At 39.7% G+C, this 20,137-nt stretch overlaps 1 protein-coding gene across 1 annotated transcript in view; it reads right to left on the bottom strand.

The window, feature by feature from the left end:
* The window catches only part of VWDE (von Willebrand factor D and EGF domains), a gene marked incomplete at both ends in the record, with an annotated part of 39,907 nt that extends 20,577 nt beyond the window's left edge, over nt 1-19,330 (bottom strand). The window contains 11 exons of the mRNA XM_084260676.1: nt 118-326; nt 1,712-1,985; nt 3,817-3,890; nt 4,203-4,417; nt 5,115-5,259; nt 6,446-6,535; nt 8,085-8,344; nt 8,995-9,060; nt 11,015-11,246; nt 13,997-14,181; nt 19,243-19,330. Of these exons, the coding sequence (XP_084116802.1) occupies nt 118-326; nt 1,712-1,985; nt 3,817-3,890; nt 4,203-4,417; nt 5,115-5,259; nt 6,446-6,535; nt 8,085-8,344; nt 8,995-9,060; nt 11,015-11,246; nt 13,997-14,181; nt 19,243-19,330 (1,838 nt within the window). The remainder of the gene's footprint in view (nt 1-117; nt 327-1,711; nt 1,986-3,816; nt 3,891-4,202; nt 4,418-5,114; nt 5,260-6,445; nt 6,536-8,084; nt 8,345-8,994; nt 9,061-11,014; nt 11,247-13,996; nt 14,182-19,242) is intronic.
* Nucleotides 19,331-20,137: the final 807 nt, after the last annotated feature.

The following is a 20,137-nucleotide window of genomic DNA, read 5'->3' as shown; positions in this document are numbered from 1 at the left end:
GCCATTGTAACATTTACTTTAAAATTTAGGAAGTTTTTTTTTTAATTGTTATTATTATTTCAACAAGTTTTTAAGAGTGCAAAGGTTGAACCCAAAGTGATATAAGTATTTTGTTACCTCCATTCCTTAATAAAAGCAAAAAGATCATTAGCATGGCTTGGGATTTCCCCTCCACTTGCAGTGTGATAGTCATTCTCTGCACTTCCATCAAAGGTGCCACAGAGTCCCACTGTATGTCTGTAATCTGAACTGGGTGCCCTAAGTGTTATGCTCATTCCCCATTCGCTCACATCAGCACGAACAAAAGCTCCAGAAGAAAACAAAACCTAAAAAGAGATTGATGATACCATCAAGATAAATATTATTTTATTTTCCCTAATAAAACCTGGTATATTTGTTGGCAAGGAGCAATGGGAAAATGCCAGGCATAATAAAGACATCCCATTCACTTCTGGCTTAACTATTCTGGGACAGACAAATTTTATTATTCCTTTGTCTCATGAAGACTCATAAATAAAAACCCTATACGTCTCAATCTTAGCAGACAGCTAGATGGTGCACTATAGGTCCATAAATTTCATCCATCATTAGCAGGTATGTTGTGGAAGATCAGTGACTGCAAAACCACAGAAAATCAAAGATGAGCTGGGCTGCTAGCTCTTCACATGCTAGGATATGTGAAGGGATGATTCTGGTAATATGAATAAACTCTTCAGCAGCACATTTCTCAACTTTCTTTTTGGCAGCTACATGATTCCATGTGTTAGTAGCTTAATATAATCACTTTCTACCTGATTCTATTCTAAGTTATTTAGAACATTTAGTCTCAAATATTTACTGTTTAATTTTAGGTGACTTTACAATCTCTTGAAAGAAATACTAGAGGTCTTAAGAACAAAATTCACTACAAGTTTTAATGCTGTTTCTATTAGTAACTTGCTGTATGAATCTGAGCAAGTGACTTAATTTTTCTGGTACTTCAGTACCCTTTTAATTTCTCTACTGCCTAATTTAATCTTAATAGTTCATATCTGAGGCCTTCAGACAAAGTGTTTCAGATAAAAGTTAAATATTAAAACAGCCTCATACCACTAGCCAAAACCAAGGTGAAAAGGCATATCTGTTTTTATGGTTTGCCTTCCAGACCAGCAGAGAAATTAAAGAGCGATTGAGGGCTTCATTTTTACATTCTACTTCATTTAAAGTTCAGTGGAGTGCTACAGGAATTCTATCTACAAAAGAAAAGTTACAGGAAATTATAAAAGCAAATGTGAATGTTTATCTGAGGACCACGTTCTCTAGAGAAAGCATCTATGCTTCTAATTCTGTGGATGTCATTTGCCAAAGCTTAACTATCTTCATGCACAGCCTTCCTATATGACAATTGGATGAGCAAAACGGAGCACAGAGAGATCTCATTTTGGAACATTATAGCTGCTAACTAAGTGCAAATCGAATCTGAAAACTGCACCTTCCACACAAGGGTTTTTTGCTGTGATTGACAACATGATTCCAGAAAGGTATGTATGTTGACACATCCTTGGCTTTAAAGACAACATTTGCAAGCAAAACACTGGACAAAGGATGATGATTAAACATTATGGTATTGCTTAATTGCAGAAAATAAAGCATGGTTTAGTTCTGAAGTTGGTGAAAACTGATAATAATTTGAGATAACCATTACGTCTGCAAGCAATTATTTACTACTTACTGTTACTTTTCTTCCTAGGTAGGATTCAGTGATTCTGACATTGCTTCCCGTGGTGTCCCTGCTTATTACAGATAAGTGTGGCTGTGACTCACGTAGCTGACCGCTGCACATGTCAAATGCAATTATATCAATTCCTTCCCTGGCAACAAAGCCACAGTTACAGGACGCTGGGTAGTGAAGACTTCCACAGTCCCACTGGCGAACATGAACTTCAAAATCTCGAGACGTACTCTTATAGAGAACAAACGTTCCTGTTTTAAAATTGTCATAGAGTCTGGAATCAAAAGAATAGCATGTGATATCACATTGACTAAAAGATATCAACACATCAGCAACTATCTTAAAACAGATTTCTGATATTTGGTGAACTTTTATACTGCAACTCATTTTCCTGCATCAGAAAAACCCTAAAAGTACAGCCCACAAACCAAGACAGACCTTTTTGTGAACAAACACCATCATATCTTCCTCTGTGCAGCAAAAAATAAAAAAAAGAACCCAACACAAACCAAACTTTTTTTACAGCAGCAAAACAAGGAATAAAAGAAGGATCATGAGGGGAGTATATGTAGACAATGAATGTGAATAGAAACAACCAGGAAGCCACAGCCATTATTTGATTTCTTTTTCTAACAGTGCTTATGACTGGGAACTGGAGGATACTTCTTAGTCTTTGTGTTTCTGGAGCAGTACACTTGTGCAGGAAGAGCAATAAGATATATAGCAGTGGGCACGTAGGGGGCAGCTGCTGAAGACTGCATAAGTACCCTTGACAAAATAATTTAGAAATTCACATACTTTTAAAAAGGTCTGCTTTGTTAAGATGGGAATAGACAGTGCTTATTCCCAAAGACTTGAAATTTAAGATGAAAACCATAAACAGCAACTTGCTTTTTTTTCCTTAGGGTTAGCCATCTGTTCCCTGAAGCAAGGTTAAAATAGCCAATTTAATGATTCAGCAGTGAGAAGGGGAAAAAAAAGGAAGAAAAACCCCAAAACCTCTGCTGCAAGTTTAAAAGCCTCATGGCTATAAGTGGCATTTGACAGTTAATTGCAGAATGGCGATTTGCTTTGTGCATAATGGGCCAGCAGACGGACTGCAGATGGCTACCCTACTGGGACTGCACAGGATTGTCCATGAGTCACTAAGGACAGTTCCTTTTCTATTTGTTTCCCTAGTTTGTAAAATGAAATGGCAACAGACTTTGTCCTTAAAAAGACAGGTTTTTTTCTACACAGCATCATTGCTTTGTAAGTAAGCTTGATCAAAATTCATCAATGGTTAAAATGCCCAGTGAAGCCAACCCTGTAATTTCCACTGAAGGACAAATTGCAAGATGAGGATGACCCCAGTCCTTTTATTATTGTAATAACTACTAGTCATGTTGGTATCAGAGAAGCAATTATATCTTGTCTTTTCCCTTCCTTTATCACATTCACAAGAACAACAGGGTTGTGGGCTGAACATCCTTTTTTGGAGACAACAAACTCTGCCACTTCAAGAAATGTGCTTCTGCTGAGCCAAGATATACAAATCTACGTGTGGAACCACTGTTTGTTTTGACACCTTCAATGAATTAGAAACATTTTGAAAGTCAGAAGCATACCAGAAAAATGCCAGCTGTGACCAATGTAAGCAATCATCACTTCAGAAAGGAGGTCAGTGATGTGTGAATAAGTCACTTTCGATGTCATTAATGAACTCAGCACAGTGTTAGGCAGACAGCAGATATCTTCTAGCAATTTGATCCTTACAGGCATTCAGATACTGGTGCCCAGAAATAGTGAAATTATGCTGTAGGCATTTAGAGAAATGGCATATTTCTCTAAAAATGGAAATAGTTCATTTACTTCACTCCTTTGCCACAACTCAAAACTTGTAATCAGAAAAACAAACATTACAAACATCATCATGACTGACAAGCTCTTACTAGTTATGGCATGTCTACCCTTATTGCCCAAGAATGCTTAAAATGCAGAGCACAGTTGTGGAAAAATACAGCTAACTTGTATCATCAGCATAGATTTTAAAACAAGCAAACAAACTAAACCCAAAAACAAACCAAAGAAGCCCATAAAATTAAAAGCAGCAATCCAGGAATTACCTTCCATCAAAAGTAATTATGTGAGGGTCAGTAAATGAGTAGCAGTAGGCAGTGGGTAGATCCTTCACTGTAATCTGCAACCAAGAAGCACCTAGTGAGCCATGTCAGATTAATAAATAGACTCAGGCACATCATTTGCTTTCTAATAAATATGTTACATTATACTTTTAACCAATCTAAGTAGTCATATAAATATTCAAATGTTAAAAAACCCCACTTAATTCAAATGAAAACGCAGCATTCAAATGAAAATAAAACAGTGAAAAATTAACCACTTAGAAATCTTGGTGTGGGACAGCATATCACAACTGAAATAGGTGCTGCATTTATATCAGCCACAGTTCTGGCCAGTTACTTTTACAGAGCTAAACATGAAGATTTTCAACCTGTGTGCTTTCTGGAACATAGCCATTCCACAGGAAATTCTCACTGGATATAGGTTCGACTGCAATTCTGGTAATTCTGTCCCCGTCCTGCATAAAGTCTGTCACAGCAGTGAAATAAATTATAGCTTGACTACAGATTCCATTATTGCAGGGTTTCTGGAGAAGATCCACATGACAAGAAGAAAGAGCCAAGTTTAAACCTAACTGTTCTTTACCTGTTTTAATGAAAACACATCATTAGTGAGTTTTCCTCTAAACAAGTCACATTTTGTATACCACCATTAATACAGCTACTAACTTATTTAGAATCATTTTCAGAAATGAAAATAACTATGCATTTTCCTTGGGTTTGGTTATGCAAAACCCCCTCACTACTTCTTCATACACACACCAAAGAAAATGGTACTGAATTTTCTACTTTGATAGCCAAATGAAAATCATTATAGTCTTGTTGATGTGACATAAAAATGATTATCTGCATAAGAAAAGGTCCTCCTGGGGCTTACAGGACTTGTGCTGGAGAAAGTACTTAGGAAACAGTAGTAATAGTAAAAATAATTGTAAAAAAGTAGGACTTTACTACTACTTATATAACACTCACAACATAACAGGTCCACAAAAAGAACTAGACTGTAACCTTTGCAAATATTACAGTATTCTGTCTATTTGAGTTAAAGAATATAGCTCTGATATGTATAGCTGCCAAAATCTCCTGCTTACTTCAACAAGTAATGGACTACGGACAATTCTTCCATACATTCAGTGGCAGCATATACAGCCTCTGAGTATTTTAACATTTTAGAAAGTATTTTATAATGTAGCAGCTTCTTCAAAGAAACAGACCAGCAAGGAATATTTAGAAAAACACAGTAAACATAGAAAATGCAACCAAAAAATCAGGATACTACTTACCTTTATCAACAGTATTTAATGTTAGTGAGATTTTGCAGTCACTTTCAAGCTGGCTAAACTCAGGACAAAGAATGGGAATGCTACTTTCTATTGCCAATCTGTATTCCTTCCCGTCTTCTGAAATGTCATATGTTTCTGGATGTATCTAGCACAAAAGAAATTGTACTTAAAATGTAGTCTTTGTGGGTGAACTACAGTATTGCTAGCCAGTTAGGAGTAAAGTATAAAAACCTAAAAAGACTAAATGCCATGGTGCATGGCCTGCTCCACTTGATCACAGTTATTTAGATGGTCTGAAGACCAGCGACATACTGGGGAGAAGATGAGGACACAGAAGTTCAGGACACAGTCCTGACAATAAACAACAAAAAGGCAAGAGTAAAGGCTAGCTAGAAAGGAAAGGAATTAGCAAACCACATTAGAGCCCCAAAAATATATTCTCTGGGTAACTTTTGGAAACTAAAATATAAGCAGATTTGCTGTATTGTCTGGGAGGAAGTGGGGAAAACTACCTAAAGACAACAATGGCCCAAAAAAATTTGGAAGCATCCTACATCCCCTAGGATTCTGTAAACTTAAAGCACAACTCGCTAGAGATACGTATTAAAAAAATGCAACTAGAGATCAGTAACAGACCTACAACCGAGTGCTGTACTGGGTGAAACAGGAACATTTCCAACAGATAATCACATGCAGTATGTTTTTCTAGGATTGAGGTCCCATTCCTGGACAGCAAATTGGTCCCTGTAGCTATCAAGAGTCAGTAAGCATTCACAGCAAGAATTAAAATGAGTTTGGACCCTGGCATCAGCTCATGTCCCGGTTTCCATCTCTAATCCCAGACCAGGTGGGCCTCACCCACCCCTCACTGCCCTGGCCAGAGGCCCTGGCCTTGGCAATAGTGTGAGCTGTGTGCTGGGACAGTCTGTCGGCATCGGCCAAAACTGTGCCAGAAAAGGCAGCAGCAGACAAACACAAAAGAGAACAGCAGGCCAGGGCTGAAATGTGAGCCCTTAAGTTGTAAATGCAGTGTCAGAGTAAACTCTGGCTGCTTGGGCTTTCTAGACTGGGGCTTTCACTTTGTTGTTGTAACTTGTGTCAGTTGCCCATCCAGCCTTCCAGTACCCTGAGTACACGGGGACTGCAGAAACAGATTTGACCCTTCTGCTTTTTGGAAACTTTAAATTCACTACAGCCAAAACCATTCTCTATTAATTCACAGTTAACACATTTTGAGTGCCCTTTAGTCAGAGGACTGACTGCTGTAGCAATACTCAGAAAGACTCCTATCTATTACAGTAAAGAAAAACCTTCTTTTCCTACAAAATTACCTTAATGCCAGCAAAAAATTCCTTGCTCTCAACAGAAGAGCTTTGTACACCTGGATCCTCCATGAAAAAAGTGGAACTGCTGCAGTAGACCTGTAGGGCAAATACAAAATAATAGAATACTTTTCTGATATGAAGAGTCATGTGAACATAAAACCCAGCCACCATGAAGTCAGTCTGACGGATTCATCATGCCCAGCCTTCTGTTCACACCAGGAGTTACCAGTTGCCAGTGGTGCTACTTAAGAAAAACACAGAGGCAGGTTGAGTGTCCTAAGACTTTTCCCTGGCATATTCCACTAGTGATGCAGAGACCTCTTGAAATGAAGGCTGCATACAAACCATTGTGTTTAACAAGCACCTAATTCTCCACAGAATTAGCAAATCTCTTCTGGACCATTTATATACCTCATGACAGCTTTTGGAAATGCATTCAATGCTTTCTTACATGTTACTTCTTTTTGTCTGTCTCACATTTGTTGCTTTGTAATTATGTGTAATGCCATTAGATATTAGATTATGCAAAACAACCATCCGCTCCTTCATCTCTTCTTACTGTACTTTTTTTTACTGCTGTTATGGGCCTGAATAATCTTTTTCAAACTGAAGAAATTACTGCTATTTCTGTCCACTGAACCACTTCCATGCTACTAGACAACGTCGTTTTGCTTTGGTTTGGTATTTTTTGTTTGTTTATATTGCTGTTTCCTTTTTGGGATGCATTGACCACACATGCAATATTAGAGATCCCGGGAAAACCAAGGATTCAGAACAGCAGCAGCAGGCAGTTTATGATTGTATCTTTCCTTTTGATTGCCACTGAGCTGACATTATCAGGCAACTCTTTACAAAGTCCCCAAGGGTTTTTTGAAGATTAGCAATTACTACTGACCATAAGCCATTCAAGCAGACTCACTTTGGCTTGAACACACATGCACACCAACCACGTTTTTTTTCTTGTTTATTTTTCCAGGAAAATTTCATGAGTATTTTGGTATACACAGGAGGAAAGCTTATTGATTTTCCAATGCTTAAGATTCTCAAAGTTACCATCAGAGTCCAGGTCTTGATTCTGCTACCATGCAAGTTAATGTAGGTACTCCCAATATTCTGATGGCAGAGATTAAACCATTTAAATCTGATCCTAGAGACAAAACCATCAAGCAGTAGCTTACTATTGATTCAGAGAAAAGAAATTTATTGAACAAACATAGCTTCTCACAACCTCTAGCTCTTACAGCCTCTCACTTAGATGCAGCTGCATCCAGAATTCCTCTTAATTTACAGTGTCAAACAAAATCACAGTAGAGAGTGAAGAAGATGCAACTTGAATAAACATTTATCTCCTGGAGACACACTATGCTGTACTGAGACAGACAGTCTCTAAACCTTAATGGCAGTGATAATTACTGATATATTCTGTGGCATTTCCACATTCAATTGGACACTGTTGGCATAAACAACAACTAGGCAATATGCTTCTGCCAAGAAAAATTACACAGCAAGGTGCTGTGACTCTGTCTAACAACTGTTAGTGAATACTGAGCACTTATAAAATTATATGCCTTTAGATAAAATACTTATGGAGGAAAAATAACAGAATTACTGAGATATGAAGAAATTATAATTATTTTTGACATACCCTGTCTCCAAGTCTGACGTTTATCCCATCTAGTTCTAGAAGTGAGAACGTATGAAGTGCTGTCTCATGTTTTAGTTCTTCTTTGAGACCTTCAGGAGAAAGCCTTGACCAAATTACAATGAATCCGACTGAGCTGTTTGCAAGAGGAATGCCAAAGGTACACCTGAGGTATATGCTGCCTTTGATCAACACTGCTTCAACTTTGGGAACAACTGGTTGGGGTGGTGGCACAGATGGGGATGATGCAGGAGCCAGGTTACCTAATCAAACAGAAGTGTGGTTTGTGCTTTTTATTCTTTGCAAAAACAACACCAGGTTAAATGATGTTGACTTATATTTTGACAATTAACACACTAATAATATTTACCTTTTTTATTGGTATACTATATGTTTGGAAACAATATGTAACTACTTAGCGAAGCTGAGAAAATGTGTGTGTTCCTTTTATTAATTATTAAAAGGAGAAAAATACTCTTTGTCAGCCTTTGATTATATTCTAGCCCACAGGAAGGTGTTGAAGAGGAGGGGAAAGAATCCCAAAACAGTGGAATAAAATAAAATTAATTATTTTACAGGAGACAGCAAGATGCAAAGGACAATATATTTTCTCTACTTATGAAGAAGGAGGGGGGGGAAGGAAAAAAAACCCTCCCAAAGAATCACAACAATCTGTAAATCAACATTATTAAAGTTATTTTTTAGCATTTTGGTACTCATGAATATTGTGCTGAGAGAGTATGTTTGTAATCCAAGGTCTGAAATGATCTCCAAACTGCTCATTTTGCAACAGATTGAGCATTACTGTTGATAACATGAACATGTTTTTATTCAAGACAGAATATGATTAAATGTTGACATTATTGGGTCATAGATGCACAGAAAATCTGGAAAATCAAAACAAAATACTCACTGCTACAGATGCCTTGAATTTGCATTCCTTTGGGATCACAGGTTTGTGGCTTTGCATCTGAAACAACTATAAATTGTTCTTAAATTGTATATATATTCACACACATAGAGTATGTATACCAATGTCCTTAAATTATTGCCCTAGTTAAATATACACCAAATATCACAGGACAGAAACATAAATTAGCAGAACAGAAGCAATATTGCATTCCAATTCCTATACAATTAGGGTAGCAGTCACTACAAAGCCTTGTGTTGGAAGTCACAGGTAGACTGGCTACATCTAGGAGGAAGGGTACAGAACATTCTACCACCTCTGCATTTTTTAGTCCAGATGCACTCAGCCAATACTTATAGATACTGTCAGTGAATAAAAAGAAATTAAACTATTCTCTTGATTATATATATTTTTTTTCTCCTCAAAGCCATATCTGAATGCTTATTCATCAATACTAACCTCGGACAGTCAAGTTCAGTGAAGACCTGCTGTGGAAAAAAAAATCATCTTTCCTACAGGCAGCCAAGAAAAAGTGCTTGTGCTGCTATTGTCTGGTACTTTGAATGCTATAGAAAAATTGTGGAATTTCACTTAAACATGAAAGGACTAGAAATAGGTTAGTAATTCCACTCAAACTAAGTAAAAATTGCAGAAGCAACAATGAAAATTCCATTCACCAAAAAATCTGCTCTTCATCCTTTTATGTTACATGTTGCAGTGCTATGATGAAGTCCTTTCCATGTAGAGAGAGACTGAAAATTTATTTCAAGTGTTTATAGCTATCAAGTGTTAAAGAGAAAACACAGTACATAAGATGACCTAGAAAAAAAGTGACACAAAAGTACAATGCACTTCACAGGAAAACATCATCTCAAACGTAGGTTTCTAAACTCAAAATGTGTTTCAGATTTGCAGTATTCAGCAGAGCCAAACCAGAATTATGTTTCTTTTGTCTGCTTTGTTTTGAGGCAGTCAAAATTTGCTAGCTCACTGCCTATTTTTTTTATATCTTTTCCTCTTCATGAGCTATCATCCGAAGTAAATGCAAAGTCCTATCGTGCAGGAGTTCTTCACTGCTTCAGTCACTTACACGCCGACCTGTCCCACTCCTGGCATTGCTTTTTCCTGTCAATAAACTCTTGGAAAATTCCTTTCCTAAAGGGGAAGGACCTAAAGGTGTAATGATGGGTCTATAAAGCACCAGAAAATCGACTGGTAGTTTTGCTACTAAGCTTTTGAAACAGTCAGTAATAGATAATATGACTTGGAGCAATACAGTATATGACGCATAAAAATATTGCTGTTATTTTCACAACGGTGCGTTATACAAGCTAACAAGAATTTCTTACTACACTTACTTGTCACTGTTGCACAGTATTTATAACTAAGGATTTAACCATGCCTTCCTTAAGCTATCTAAAGCATCAGGCATGAATAATGAAAAACTGAAGTTTGGAGCTGTGAACACCAACACCCTTCTGCAGCACAAGGGTCCAAGACAGTGCGAGACACTGCAAAAGGAGTCCCGTTCTTTCTCATGGTACTAATACAGCGTGCATCAGCAGCATGTTTCTGTGTCAAATTTTCTTCTAGCAACAACATGTATACTCTCCAGAAAGATAATAAACAGTAAGTTACATAAACACAGTTTGGTGGAGTTCTTAACCAAAATTTACACTGGCATGTAATTTCATGCGTATTCAGTAATGGGTATCTGCAGTGTGAGTACTATTGTAGGTACTCTGAATTTTGACCTCTAGATTCATATAATATCCCCACCTCATTATGTGGAAAATTTCAGTTCTTAACTTTCTGGGCTTTCAACAATGTAAGCTAAAAAGGGGTGGTGTGAACTCACCTTACCATAGCAAATATTTTTTCTATCATACCAACATCAAAAACAAGGATTGCAAGAAATTTTAGAAGATAAAACTATTTCCAGAGATTTCCACTCAGCCAAGTATCAGAGAAACACGCTGACTCATAAACAGACATGGTTGAGTTAAAGCATGACTTTCCTCACCTTCTGCACAATACCCCATGCATCCTTGGGTGGGCTGCAGTAAGTAAACAAAGAAATCTCCACAGTTCCTCACACTGACAGGGATTCGGAAAAGACAGCAGTCTTTTGAAGTGCTGAAGAAAAACTGCCATGTAGCACAAGCTGTTAACTGTTTGATCTCACCGGGTCGAGGCATGGATTCTGACTCCCTCAGAGACAACCAGACAGGGGCTTGAGTACCACAGTGATTCATCTTTAGCACCAGAGAAAAACATCAGAAAATGGTTAATGTTATATCAAACTGTCCCTGTGCTTTTAGCAAACCTCGCAGTATAATTCAGGGGCTGGCTAGCTTATTTTCTTCGTCACATTTGAATACAAATATACACAAAAGAGCCTTAAGTCCTTCTTTTGAGTCTAACAAAATTGCGTTTCTAAAGACAGTCTATAATTTAGTGCCTGAAGAACTTAAGTGGGACCCACACCTGAGTGTTTTGCTCAAAGAGGCTGCTAATAGTTGTGTTATGGCTTAGTGAGCTACTCTACATCCATTAACCTACAGTAACTGACTACATTAGTTGTATCAGAGCTCAGCAAACACAGGGTAGAACATACATACACTCAGTACCAACTAAAAGTACTAAAGCTGACACATTTTACCTGCCCTTTGCCCTCCTGGATTTCATCTAAGAGATATGGGCAGCTGATGGAAGGTTACTCACTTGCAGCCCTAGCCTTGCATAAACCCTGTCTGTCCAATTCCCCACCTTTAGAAAGAGATATGCCTGTAGCTCCCCCATAACAACCACAGTAACTCTGTAGCAACCCTAAACCCTTTGGTGTTTACTAAGCAGTGGGCGCCACAAGGTCTGTGGTTCAGATGTCAATTCAAGAAGTGATTTAAGAGGGCTGTTGCTCCCTCTCTGAAAAACAAAAGCCTTGCTCAGTGCTTTCCCCCACGGAATGAGAAGTGTGCTGTTGAGTTGTCCCCTTCCCCATCTCACCAGAGTGATTACATGAGGTCTTCAGGCCAAGGCACCTCCCATGCAGGTCACAGCTTAATGGTAATACCAATCACAGCAACCAAAGTACAAGTCTGATTTAGCAGACACTAGACCTTACCAGTGGAACACAGAAAAATGAATCCAGATAAAAGGAGTCAAAGAAGGAATCTGGGTCATTCTCCCCAGAATGAGTTAAAGATCACCTCCCATCTTTTCATTGCTGCAGGAAGTAAACTCAGGAGAAACTCTCATAGAAGGGCAGAGTCTTAAAGACAGCATTAGGAAAATATTTCCGTGAAAACTATAAATATGAAATTTTGAGAACCTCTTCTCCTTCATACATCACCTCAAGTATTACTTTCTTTGACCCAATACTGAAACAAGGTCTTAGTTCATTTTGTCTTTAGACCTCCTGGTATCTAAAGACCACTGCAGACTCGTTAACTTAACTCTAAAGTTCACCTTTCTTTCTTAATCCAGAATATCCGAGTCCACCATCAATCCATCGAGCAGGCAGAATTAATGAGAAGTAGACAGAAATGGGATGGATTGTTTAACAGGGTCTGGATGTTTGACAAGTATTAAATATAGCAATAATAAAAGTTCTCCTAGAGGGAAGGAAAGGAGGATGCTTCCCAAAGAAGCCATCCATTTTAGTTTGGTTTTAATGTTTGACTTTCAGATTTCAAAATAAATGTTTTGTTTTTATCAACAGATGCAAGGAAGCAGATGTTAATGCATAAATTTCACTTGCGGAATAAGTTTTGAATCCATCTCTTTCCAACTGTGATACAACTGCTTTATATTAGGATGGTAGCCTACTTTTACTGAGTATTTACTAAGCACTGAGAACTTCAGTCAGTTTTCTAAAACTTCCCTGGCTGATCTGAGTGGGTATCTTGCTAATCTAACCTCTGTTCTGAAATCACATTGACTTTTCCTCTTGGTTTCCCATGCTGCTTATATGTATTCATTCTGAGAAAATCCAATTAATTAGTTAATGTCTTTCTATTAAATCTAATTGAAAGAAAGTCCTCCAGGAATCACACTTTTCCCTATTTTTTTTCAGTATCAAAACCTGGATAACAGTAGCCGCAGCCTTTTGAGTCCTTCAGTCAGGTGCACAGTAAAGGTATTTCAGTGGCTTTATACCGGGGTATAGATTTAACAAAAAATAAATTAAAAATAATATGGACTGCTAGAAAACTATAAATTTTTGTATGTTTTAGCTTTTTAATATTTCTTTTTAAATGTTTCATTGTTGGCCTCGCTTCTCCTCACCTCTACTCTTCAAGAGACACTGGCCAGGCAACTTCAATTCATTAGAAAAATCACAGGTAAAGTCTAATGACCTTTTTCTTTTTTTTTTTTAATAAGGTAATATTTTAAAATAGGAAACTATGAAGATATATCTCCTTAAAATATAACAATTATGGAGATGTTGGTACAGCTCCAACCAAGCATTGCAAGCCCGAAGTATTAAATATTCCAAGTGATTGAGTCCTAGGGGACTTGCAGATGACCAGGTAACTAATCTTCAGTTAGCTCTATTAGCTAAAGTCATTTCAGGAGTCATTTCTGCTCTCTACCACGATTGCTTTAAAAGTTCCACAGTTATTGGATTCCTGTGGCTCTAAGTCTTTATACCACTTTCACACAGCCTTCCTAACAGACTGACAGTCAGATAGTTGCAGCTTTGGAGCACGATATCCCTGCTATGCTGCCACTGAGAAAATCTTCAGCAGTGACTATGAATGACAGGTTTTGAGAGCTGTAAAAGAGATGCAATTTATCATCCTCTGCTATTCCCATTCAGTGTAACGTTTTCAACACTTAATTGTCCAGTTAACACATTTTAATATACTCAAGTATTTAGAAAGAACACTCTACATTCCTCCACATCAGTCTGCATAACCATATACTTTTTTTATACCTATCCTACAGAAAAATTCTTAAGAAAAATATGTATTTCTCATAATTGTATGAGTCATAACAATACCTCTACACACTTGGTTGGCATCTCAGCAGGCTTATCGAAAATCATAAAGCGATACCATCCTGGTGTTAGGGAATGGTCACATATTAAATCCTGAATAGCTGATTGCTGGAGGCGGGATGAATCAAAATCAGTGCTTCGATAAGGGTTCTGCAGGATCTGATGTCCACCAGGAGAGCATTCAAGAACTGTGGAGCAAGAATATTTTGAATATGAAGATGGATTGCCTAACAAGTATGTCAGAAAGGACGTAAAGTATTTTTAACTGTAAAATACAGCTAGATTGCACTGTGACGAGAACCTACTTTTACTGAAAAGCATATTGAAGTCTTAGTAACAACAACAAATGGGTATGTTAGGACTCAAAAATTTAGCAGAATTCATCATGTGGTAACTTTCCCTTCTTTAAGTGGACCATAAATAACCACATTAGGCATTTACTCATAATGTAATAACAGTGGTAAGGAATATGTTTAAACTTTCTCTGGATTTTGACCTTCTAGTTCCACCGATGTTTATGAAACCCAACCACCTGAATAAAAATGGGATGCCAGATATATGAGAGGATCAAAAATCTTACCTCAAGAGCAGTAAGAATTATCCTAAGGTCCTTTGTAAATAAGCTACAACTTTACATGAAATACAGAGTTCCTTCAAAGGGATGAGAGGCAGTCACACGTAGCTTGCATGTAATACATGCAGATCATAACAGAAGCATGTGTGGAAATCGGTACATATATAGTTACACACCTTAAGTCAATCTGTACGACAGATATGCTAGATTTTAATAAATACAAGTGATAAACATTTTTTTCCTTTTTTTATGCAGCCCTATTCAGAAATAAAGCAGAATACCAGAATTCCTGAATCTGATCTGTCAGCTGAGTTGACTCCTGTCAATGACAGTGACAATAAAAATTCTGGCTAATGGCCATTCTTGCTCACAAATGTGCTTGGGAAGTGAAAGTGAGGAAAACTAAAGTAAAAGAATGTTTATAGAGAAATAACATTTAAAATATGCACATCTATTTTCGTTGCTTTTAAAAATGGGTACCAACTGATGCTGGCCGTGAATGGAATTTCCAGTTATACTGGATAACACAGTTAATTCTTGCCTCCACTATGCACCTAATAAATTTTAAAAATGCAGCTGTAAGCAAAGCTCTTCCTTTTGAATATTAACATTGTGATCTTCAGTTTTCACTCCCAGGTTGTCTGGGTTTCTTTTTATTTGTCCCGTATTTTGCGTGGTGTAATTCTGTCACTGACCAGAAACATATTTTGGTGCAAATCGTGGAGTGATGCGCTGTCTACCACGTTTCTTTCAAATCGTTGTTCAGATAACCGCAATTATAAAACACTTTGAAAATCGAGTAATTCTGCTCCTTTAAATGAAGAAGATGCCCCAGTGAAAGAACAGACTTCATCTCTTTCAAGCACAGTAGGAGAATCCTATAGTCTTTCAAAGACCGAAGATTTAATCTGCTATGGCTTTAGGCTACCCAGGCAGGTAACAATAGCTTTATCTTCTATCCTCTAAGGGCAGATAGAAGTCAGAGTGATTGACTGTGCCACCACTGTGCTTCTGAGTTACTCTAGTAGCCTGTAGGCTATTCGTGTCCAAACAAGTTGACCTTACTGAGAATTTATCCCTCATCGGAATTTGAAGAAAAGCCCTTGAAGAATCACAGGTCAGTCATGTGTGTTATTGAAATGTTTTCCAAGCAAGCTTCAGCACAAGCAGTTTACGAGCCATGGTGAAAGTTTCTTCCTATCTTCTATTTTTTATTGGAATTCTCCCTTTCATACAGCACCCTCATTAGTTTTCTTTCCTGTAACTGAATCCCTCCTGAAGCAATTAATATCTGTTACCTCTTCCATTAATAAATCAAGCTAGACACGAGACAAGTCTTTATTTTCTTTTCCTCCACAGTTTAATTAGATCATCGTTTGACAGATCTTTAAAACAGCTGACTGTACTCACTTGTAATAGGGTTATAAATTCTACTAAAGATCAAATTATACGATTCTTATTATTATGCACATCACTTTAAAATGTCATCCAGCTCTTCTTGTATTCTTTTTTCCTTTTTAGTAGTATGCTAGTATTTCCATAGCTACTGCTTGGAAATCTCATGTCACGTAACACTGGTTGATCTTTTCTTTCTTTTATTTCCCTTACCCATTCTGCAAAGCAACTGAAAATAACTTCCATCAATAATACAAATTAAAATATTTTATTACACATCTGAGTGTGTAACTAATGCTCTCTCTAACCCTGGCAACAGCAGAAACAAGTCAAACCATCATATTTATGGACACATACGCAATCCTGAATGTCTTCTCTGTGAAGAAGTTACCCCTGCAGACTAGACCCACTCAAATCACAGGCATTTAAGAGGGGAGATGGCTACACTTTCCACTGAAATAATGATTTCCTTATTCAGATTTACTTTATATACACACAGAGCAGACTTTCAAACTTCATTCTCAGAATGATGAATACTGATTTTGCTATTATGCTCCAGAAGAGCTTTGCCTGGGTCTAACACCCACCAATTTGCAACTCAATGAGTCAGGTCTGAGAAAATAATAAGGACATCAAATCAGGGTCTGATACTTGAAAGTGCTAAGGGAACAAACCTAGAGGGTGAGCTTGCCTACCGGCTCTGCCTAGTATGGGAAGAACATTACAGTATGAGAAAGCATATATGCTACTGTTGACTTACAGCATCCTCATATCCATAGACACAAAATATTTTGACATGTTCTGACACAAAATGGAAAAATCATGTTAGTTTTAACACAACTTATCATTTAAGAATTATTTTAATTGGAGTATTAATTACATTATTAATAATTATATGGGAATGTGATTATTGTTTTCTTTTAGGACCCTGAAATGTATTAGTGATTTAGTCATGTTAAATATTTGCTTTAGAGCAATCAAATCAAACTTCTAATTACAAAACACGCAAATGAATACCCAAGACTGAGAAATTTGGCCTCCTTTGTACACTGCACCATTGGTTTAACTCAGCTTGGTAGAGACACATGTGATATGCTATGAGGAGAGACATATTTCTAGGAGGCCCAAATTCTACATACTGTCTGCTAGAAAAGCAATATTCCTTGCAAAAATATGCAGCTGTTTCCCTAGAATTTGAGTTAATTTATGAGAGTCAGTGCTTCTTTCCACAAATACCCTCTATACCATTTTATGACTCTCTACTGTTCTTTAACTGAGGTCTCTGCAAGCCAGGAAGAATTTGATTCCATATTTGCTTTTTCCTTACTGTCTTCATGGTTAATATAGTGAGATTTGCCGAGATCCATCCCAGAACTACTTGGTCCTGCCAGATACTGAGAAATGTGATCCTAAGCCAGAAAAGAATTCAACTTTTGCACCACCTTAAACACAAGGAGAACATTGTGCCAGAGGGCATGCAACAGTAGGTGCTTCTCTGAATCACAGCCAGTGGCTGGGACCCCGTTATTAAATCCAGTCTCGAGATTAAATTATGAAAACTTCCTTGTCTGGTGAAAGTAACTCATCTCATCTCAGGATTAGTGCAGCATTTTGTATAATATGTATCCAGTCTGTTTGCTACCCAAAGTCCACTGTAGGCATCTGTTATATGGGTTTATTCTGCCCAATTACAGAAAGCAGACAGGGAAAAAAAAACCAAAACAAAACCCTTTCAGATTTTTCCAGTTATCTATCTGAACAGATTAAAATACAAAAACATACAAACCAGTACACATATACCAGGCCTTTTTTTTGGAGACATATAGATGAAATCTCTGAAGTGACAATGGTATCTGGAGGATTGTCTTCTGAGAGACACAGTTACTGAAGCTCTGTTATTGAAGCTCAGTTCAGGCATTTTTAGGCAAGCCAATGGGCCAAGTGTCAGGCAACTTCACTCGCACTCAGTGACATTTACTGCCAATGCAATGGGGTTTGTACCAGGACTCCCTCAAACAGGTCAGGTAGCAGGTACTCCAAACACTACAGGTTATCCAAAAGTCAAAGAGATTCTAGAAAGACACGGGAGCCCTTTTTCACAAAGGGATATTTAAGTGGCTTCTGATGTCGCCTTCCCAGCTATAGCAAATGGCTTCCACAAAGGAAGGACCTTTCAATTCTCTGTTCACACCTCTGTTCCCATCCATCTGCTGGGAGAGGCGGATACAAGATTTTCCGCCTGTTCATGGGCAGGACCAGTATTCCAGGGCAGTCAGGGACCGAGGGCTGCTGGGTGCAAGCCAGAGGAGAGATGGGAAAAGGAGCCACCCATGGGCTACAGGTAGGCAAGGACAGAGTGGCAGGACTCAGCTCTTCACGTACAGAGAGCTTATCAGTCCTGCTGTCCTAAGGCCAGGATCTGGCAAGTGACTACAGATAAACACAGTGTCATTAGACAGTACCCACACTCCCATCTCAAATGTGTATCTACTGGCCACAAGCACAGACGTTGAAGCAATGGCAGTACCACGACAACACGGAACAGGAATATGAATACTCCTACATACAGAACCACGAAGAACGCCGAGTCAGCGTGGACACGTTAACACACCTGTACAAACAGTGCTACGCGAACGGGTGTTATAACACTACCCAGACTCCCAGCCTAAGGGGTGGTTTGCAGCAGGACAAGGTTGCATAAGCTTTAAACAAATGTAAAATACATTCTTACAGAGTATTTTCTGGCGGATCTCCATACAATACGGTATCTACTCTTAAGGTGGACTTTCCGACAGAGATTTCAAACACAGATACGGGGTTTGCACCGGTTTTGCAAAGCATTTTGCAGGGGTCCCAGCTAAGGGTGTGCGCCTGCACCCGGGGAGAAGAGCATAAGGAAGAGAAAACGGGAGAACTGGCATTCCTGGCCTTCGGGTTTCACTTGGCAGCTTTTCCCTGCAGGTGCACGGTGACACTGACAACCCCTATATCGTCAGTTCATAAAGTTAAGCCTCTCCCAGTGAAAGCCGTGACATGTAACAACGAAAACAAGCGAGTGCGGACCCCGGGGAGGGACCTGACCGAGGCGCTCCCCGGGATCGGGTAAGAGCGCTCCCTGCCTGGGGGCTACCTCCGCACAGCCTGCCGGCGCCGAGCCCAAGCGCTGCCCTCTCTGCTCTACGCCGCCCGGAGCGGCCGCCCGCCCCTTCACCTGCTGGCGGCCATGCCCCCGACGGTAGCCGCTCGTCCCCTTCTCGGTGCCCGGCCCGGTGCCGCTTACCTCGCCGACGGGGCCGCGCCGCCGCCAGGCACCCCAGCAGGGCCGCGCAGAGCCAGAGGCAGCGGGCTGCGAGGGCGGTCCCCGGCATGGCCCCGCCGCGCCGGCCGGCCGCTCCCCTCCGCCGCCCCGATCACCCCACGGCCGGAGGTCTCCGCCGCCGTGCGCCCCGCGCTCTTCTGGCGGTTCCGGACGCCCACCCCGCGCCTTAGTGCAGCCCCTCCCTCGAGGGGTCCTCGGCGGGGCCCGGCCCTCAGCCCGCCTCCCCGCCGGCCCCCGGCCCGGCCCCGCTGGGGGTCGTAGTTGGGGGTGTCCGCTCCCGGCGCTTGGGCGGCGGTGGACGGCTGCGGCTTGTGCCCGGGCACGGCGGGTGGGGCTTGGCCCCCGGGAGCCGCCGGTTCCCCTCTGCGCCCGGGCATCCCCTGCTCGGATTGTCCATGGGACGGGGCCGGGGCCGGGAGGAGTTCGTCAAACCAAGGAAACGTTGGGTGATTCTCGTCGGGGCTGTATTTAGGAAGATGGCTTTTCTGCATCCCGGACAGCCCCAAAGCTGGCTGGCGCTAAGAAAGAGCAACGTGCTGCTTTCCCCAGACTCCTCCTTGTATTTGTTTTCTAATGTGCAGTCAATGAAAAACAGCCAGTTTCAAATCGTTTGCCGTGAATCCTTTGGTGGTTTCTTTAGGTGAAAACACCAAGAGCCTTTGTACCTCTGCCTTAGTAACAGTTACAAACTTCAGTGTTTGGCACCATTAACGCCACATGAGCTAAGTAACTATTCAGTGGTTTCAAGCAACTAAGTTACAAGGCTTGCTGGGAGAGGCTTGTGTTGGGAGATGCTTAGCAGAGGGCAAAGAAGAGACCAAACTTGGCATTTAAGATTTGGTAACGCTGGTATTGT

This window comes from Gallinula chloropus, assembly GCF_964237585.1.
Source record: "Gallinula chloropus genome assembly, chromosome: 2".
In the NCBI taxonomy this organism is placed as follows: Eukaryota; Metazoa; Chordata; class Aves; order Gruiformes; family Rallidae; genus Gallinula; species Gallinula chloropus.
Note: the sequence above shows the minus strand (reverse complement) of the source record. Positions and strands in the feature narration are given on the sequence as shown.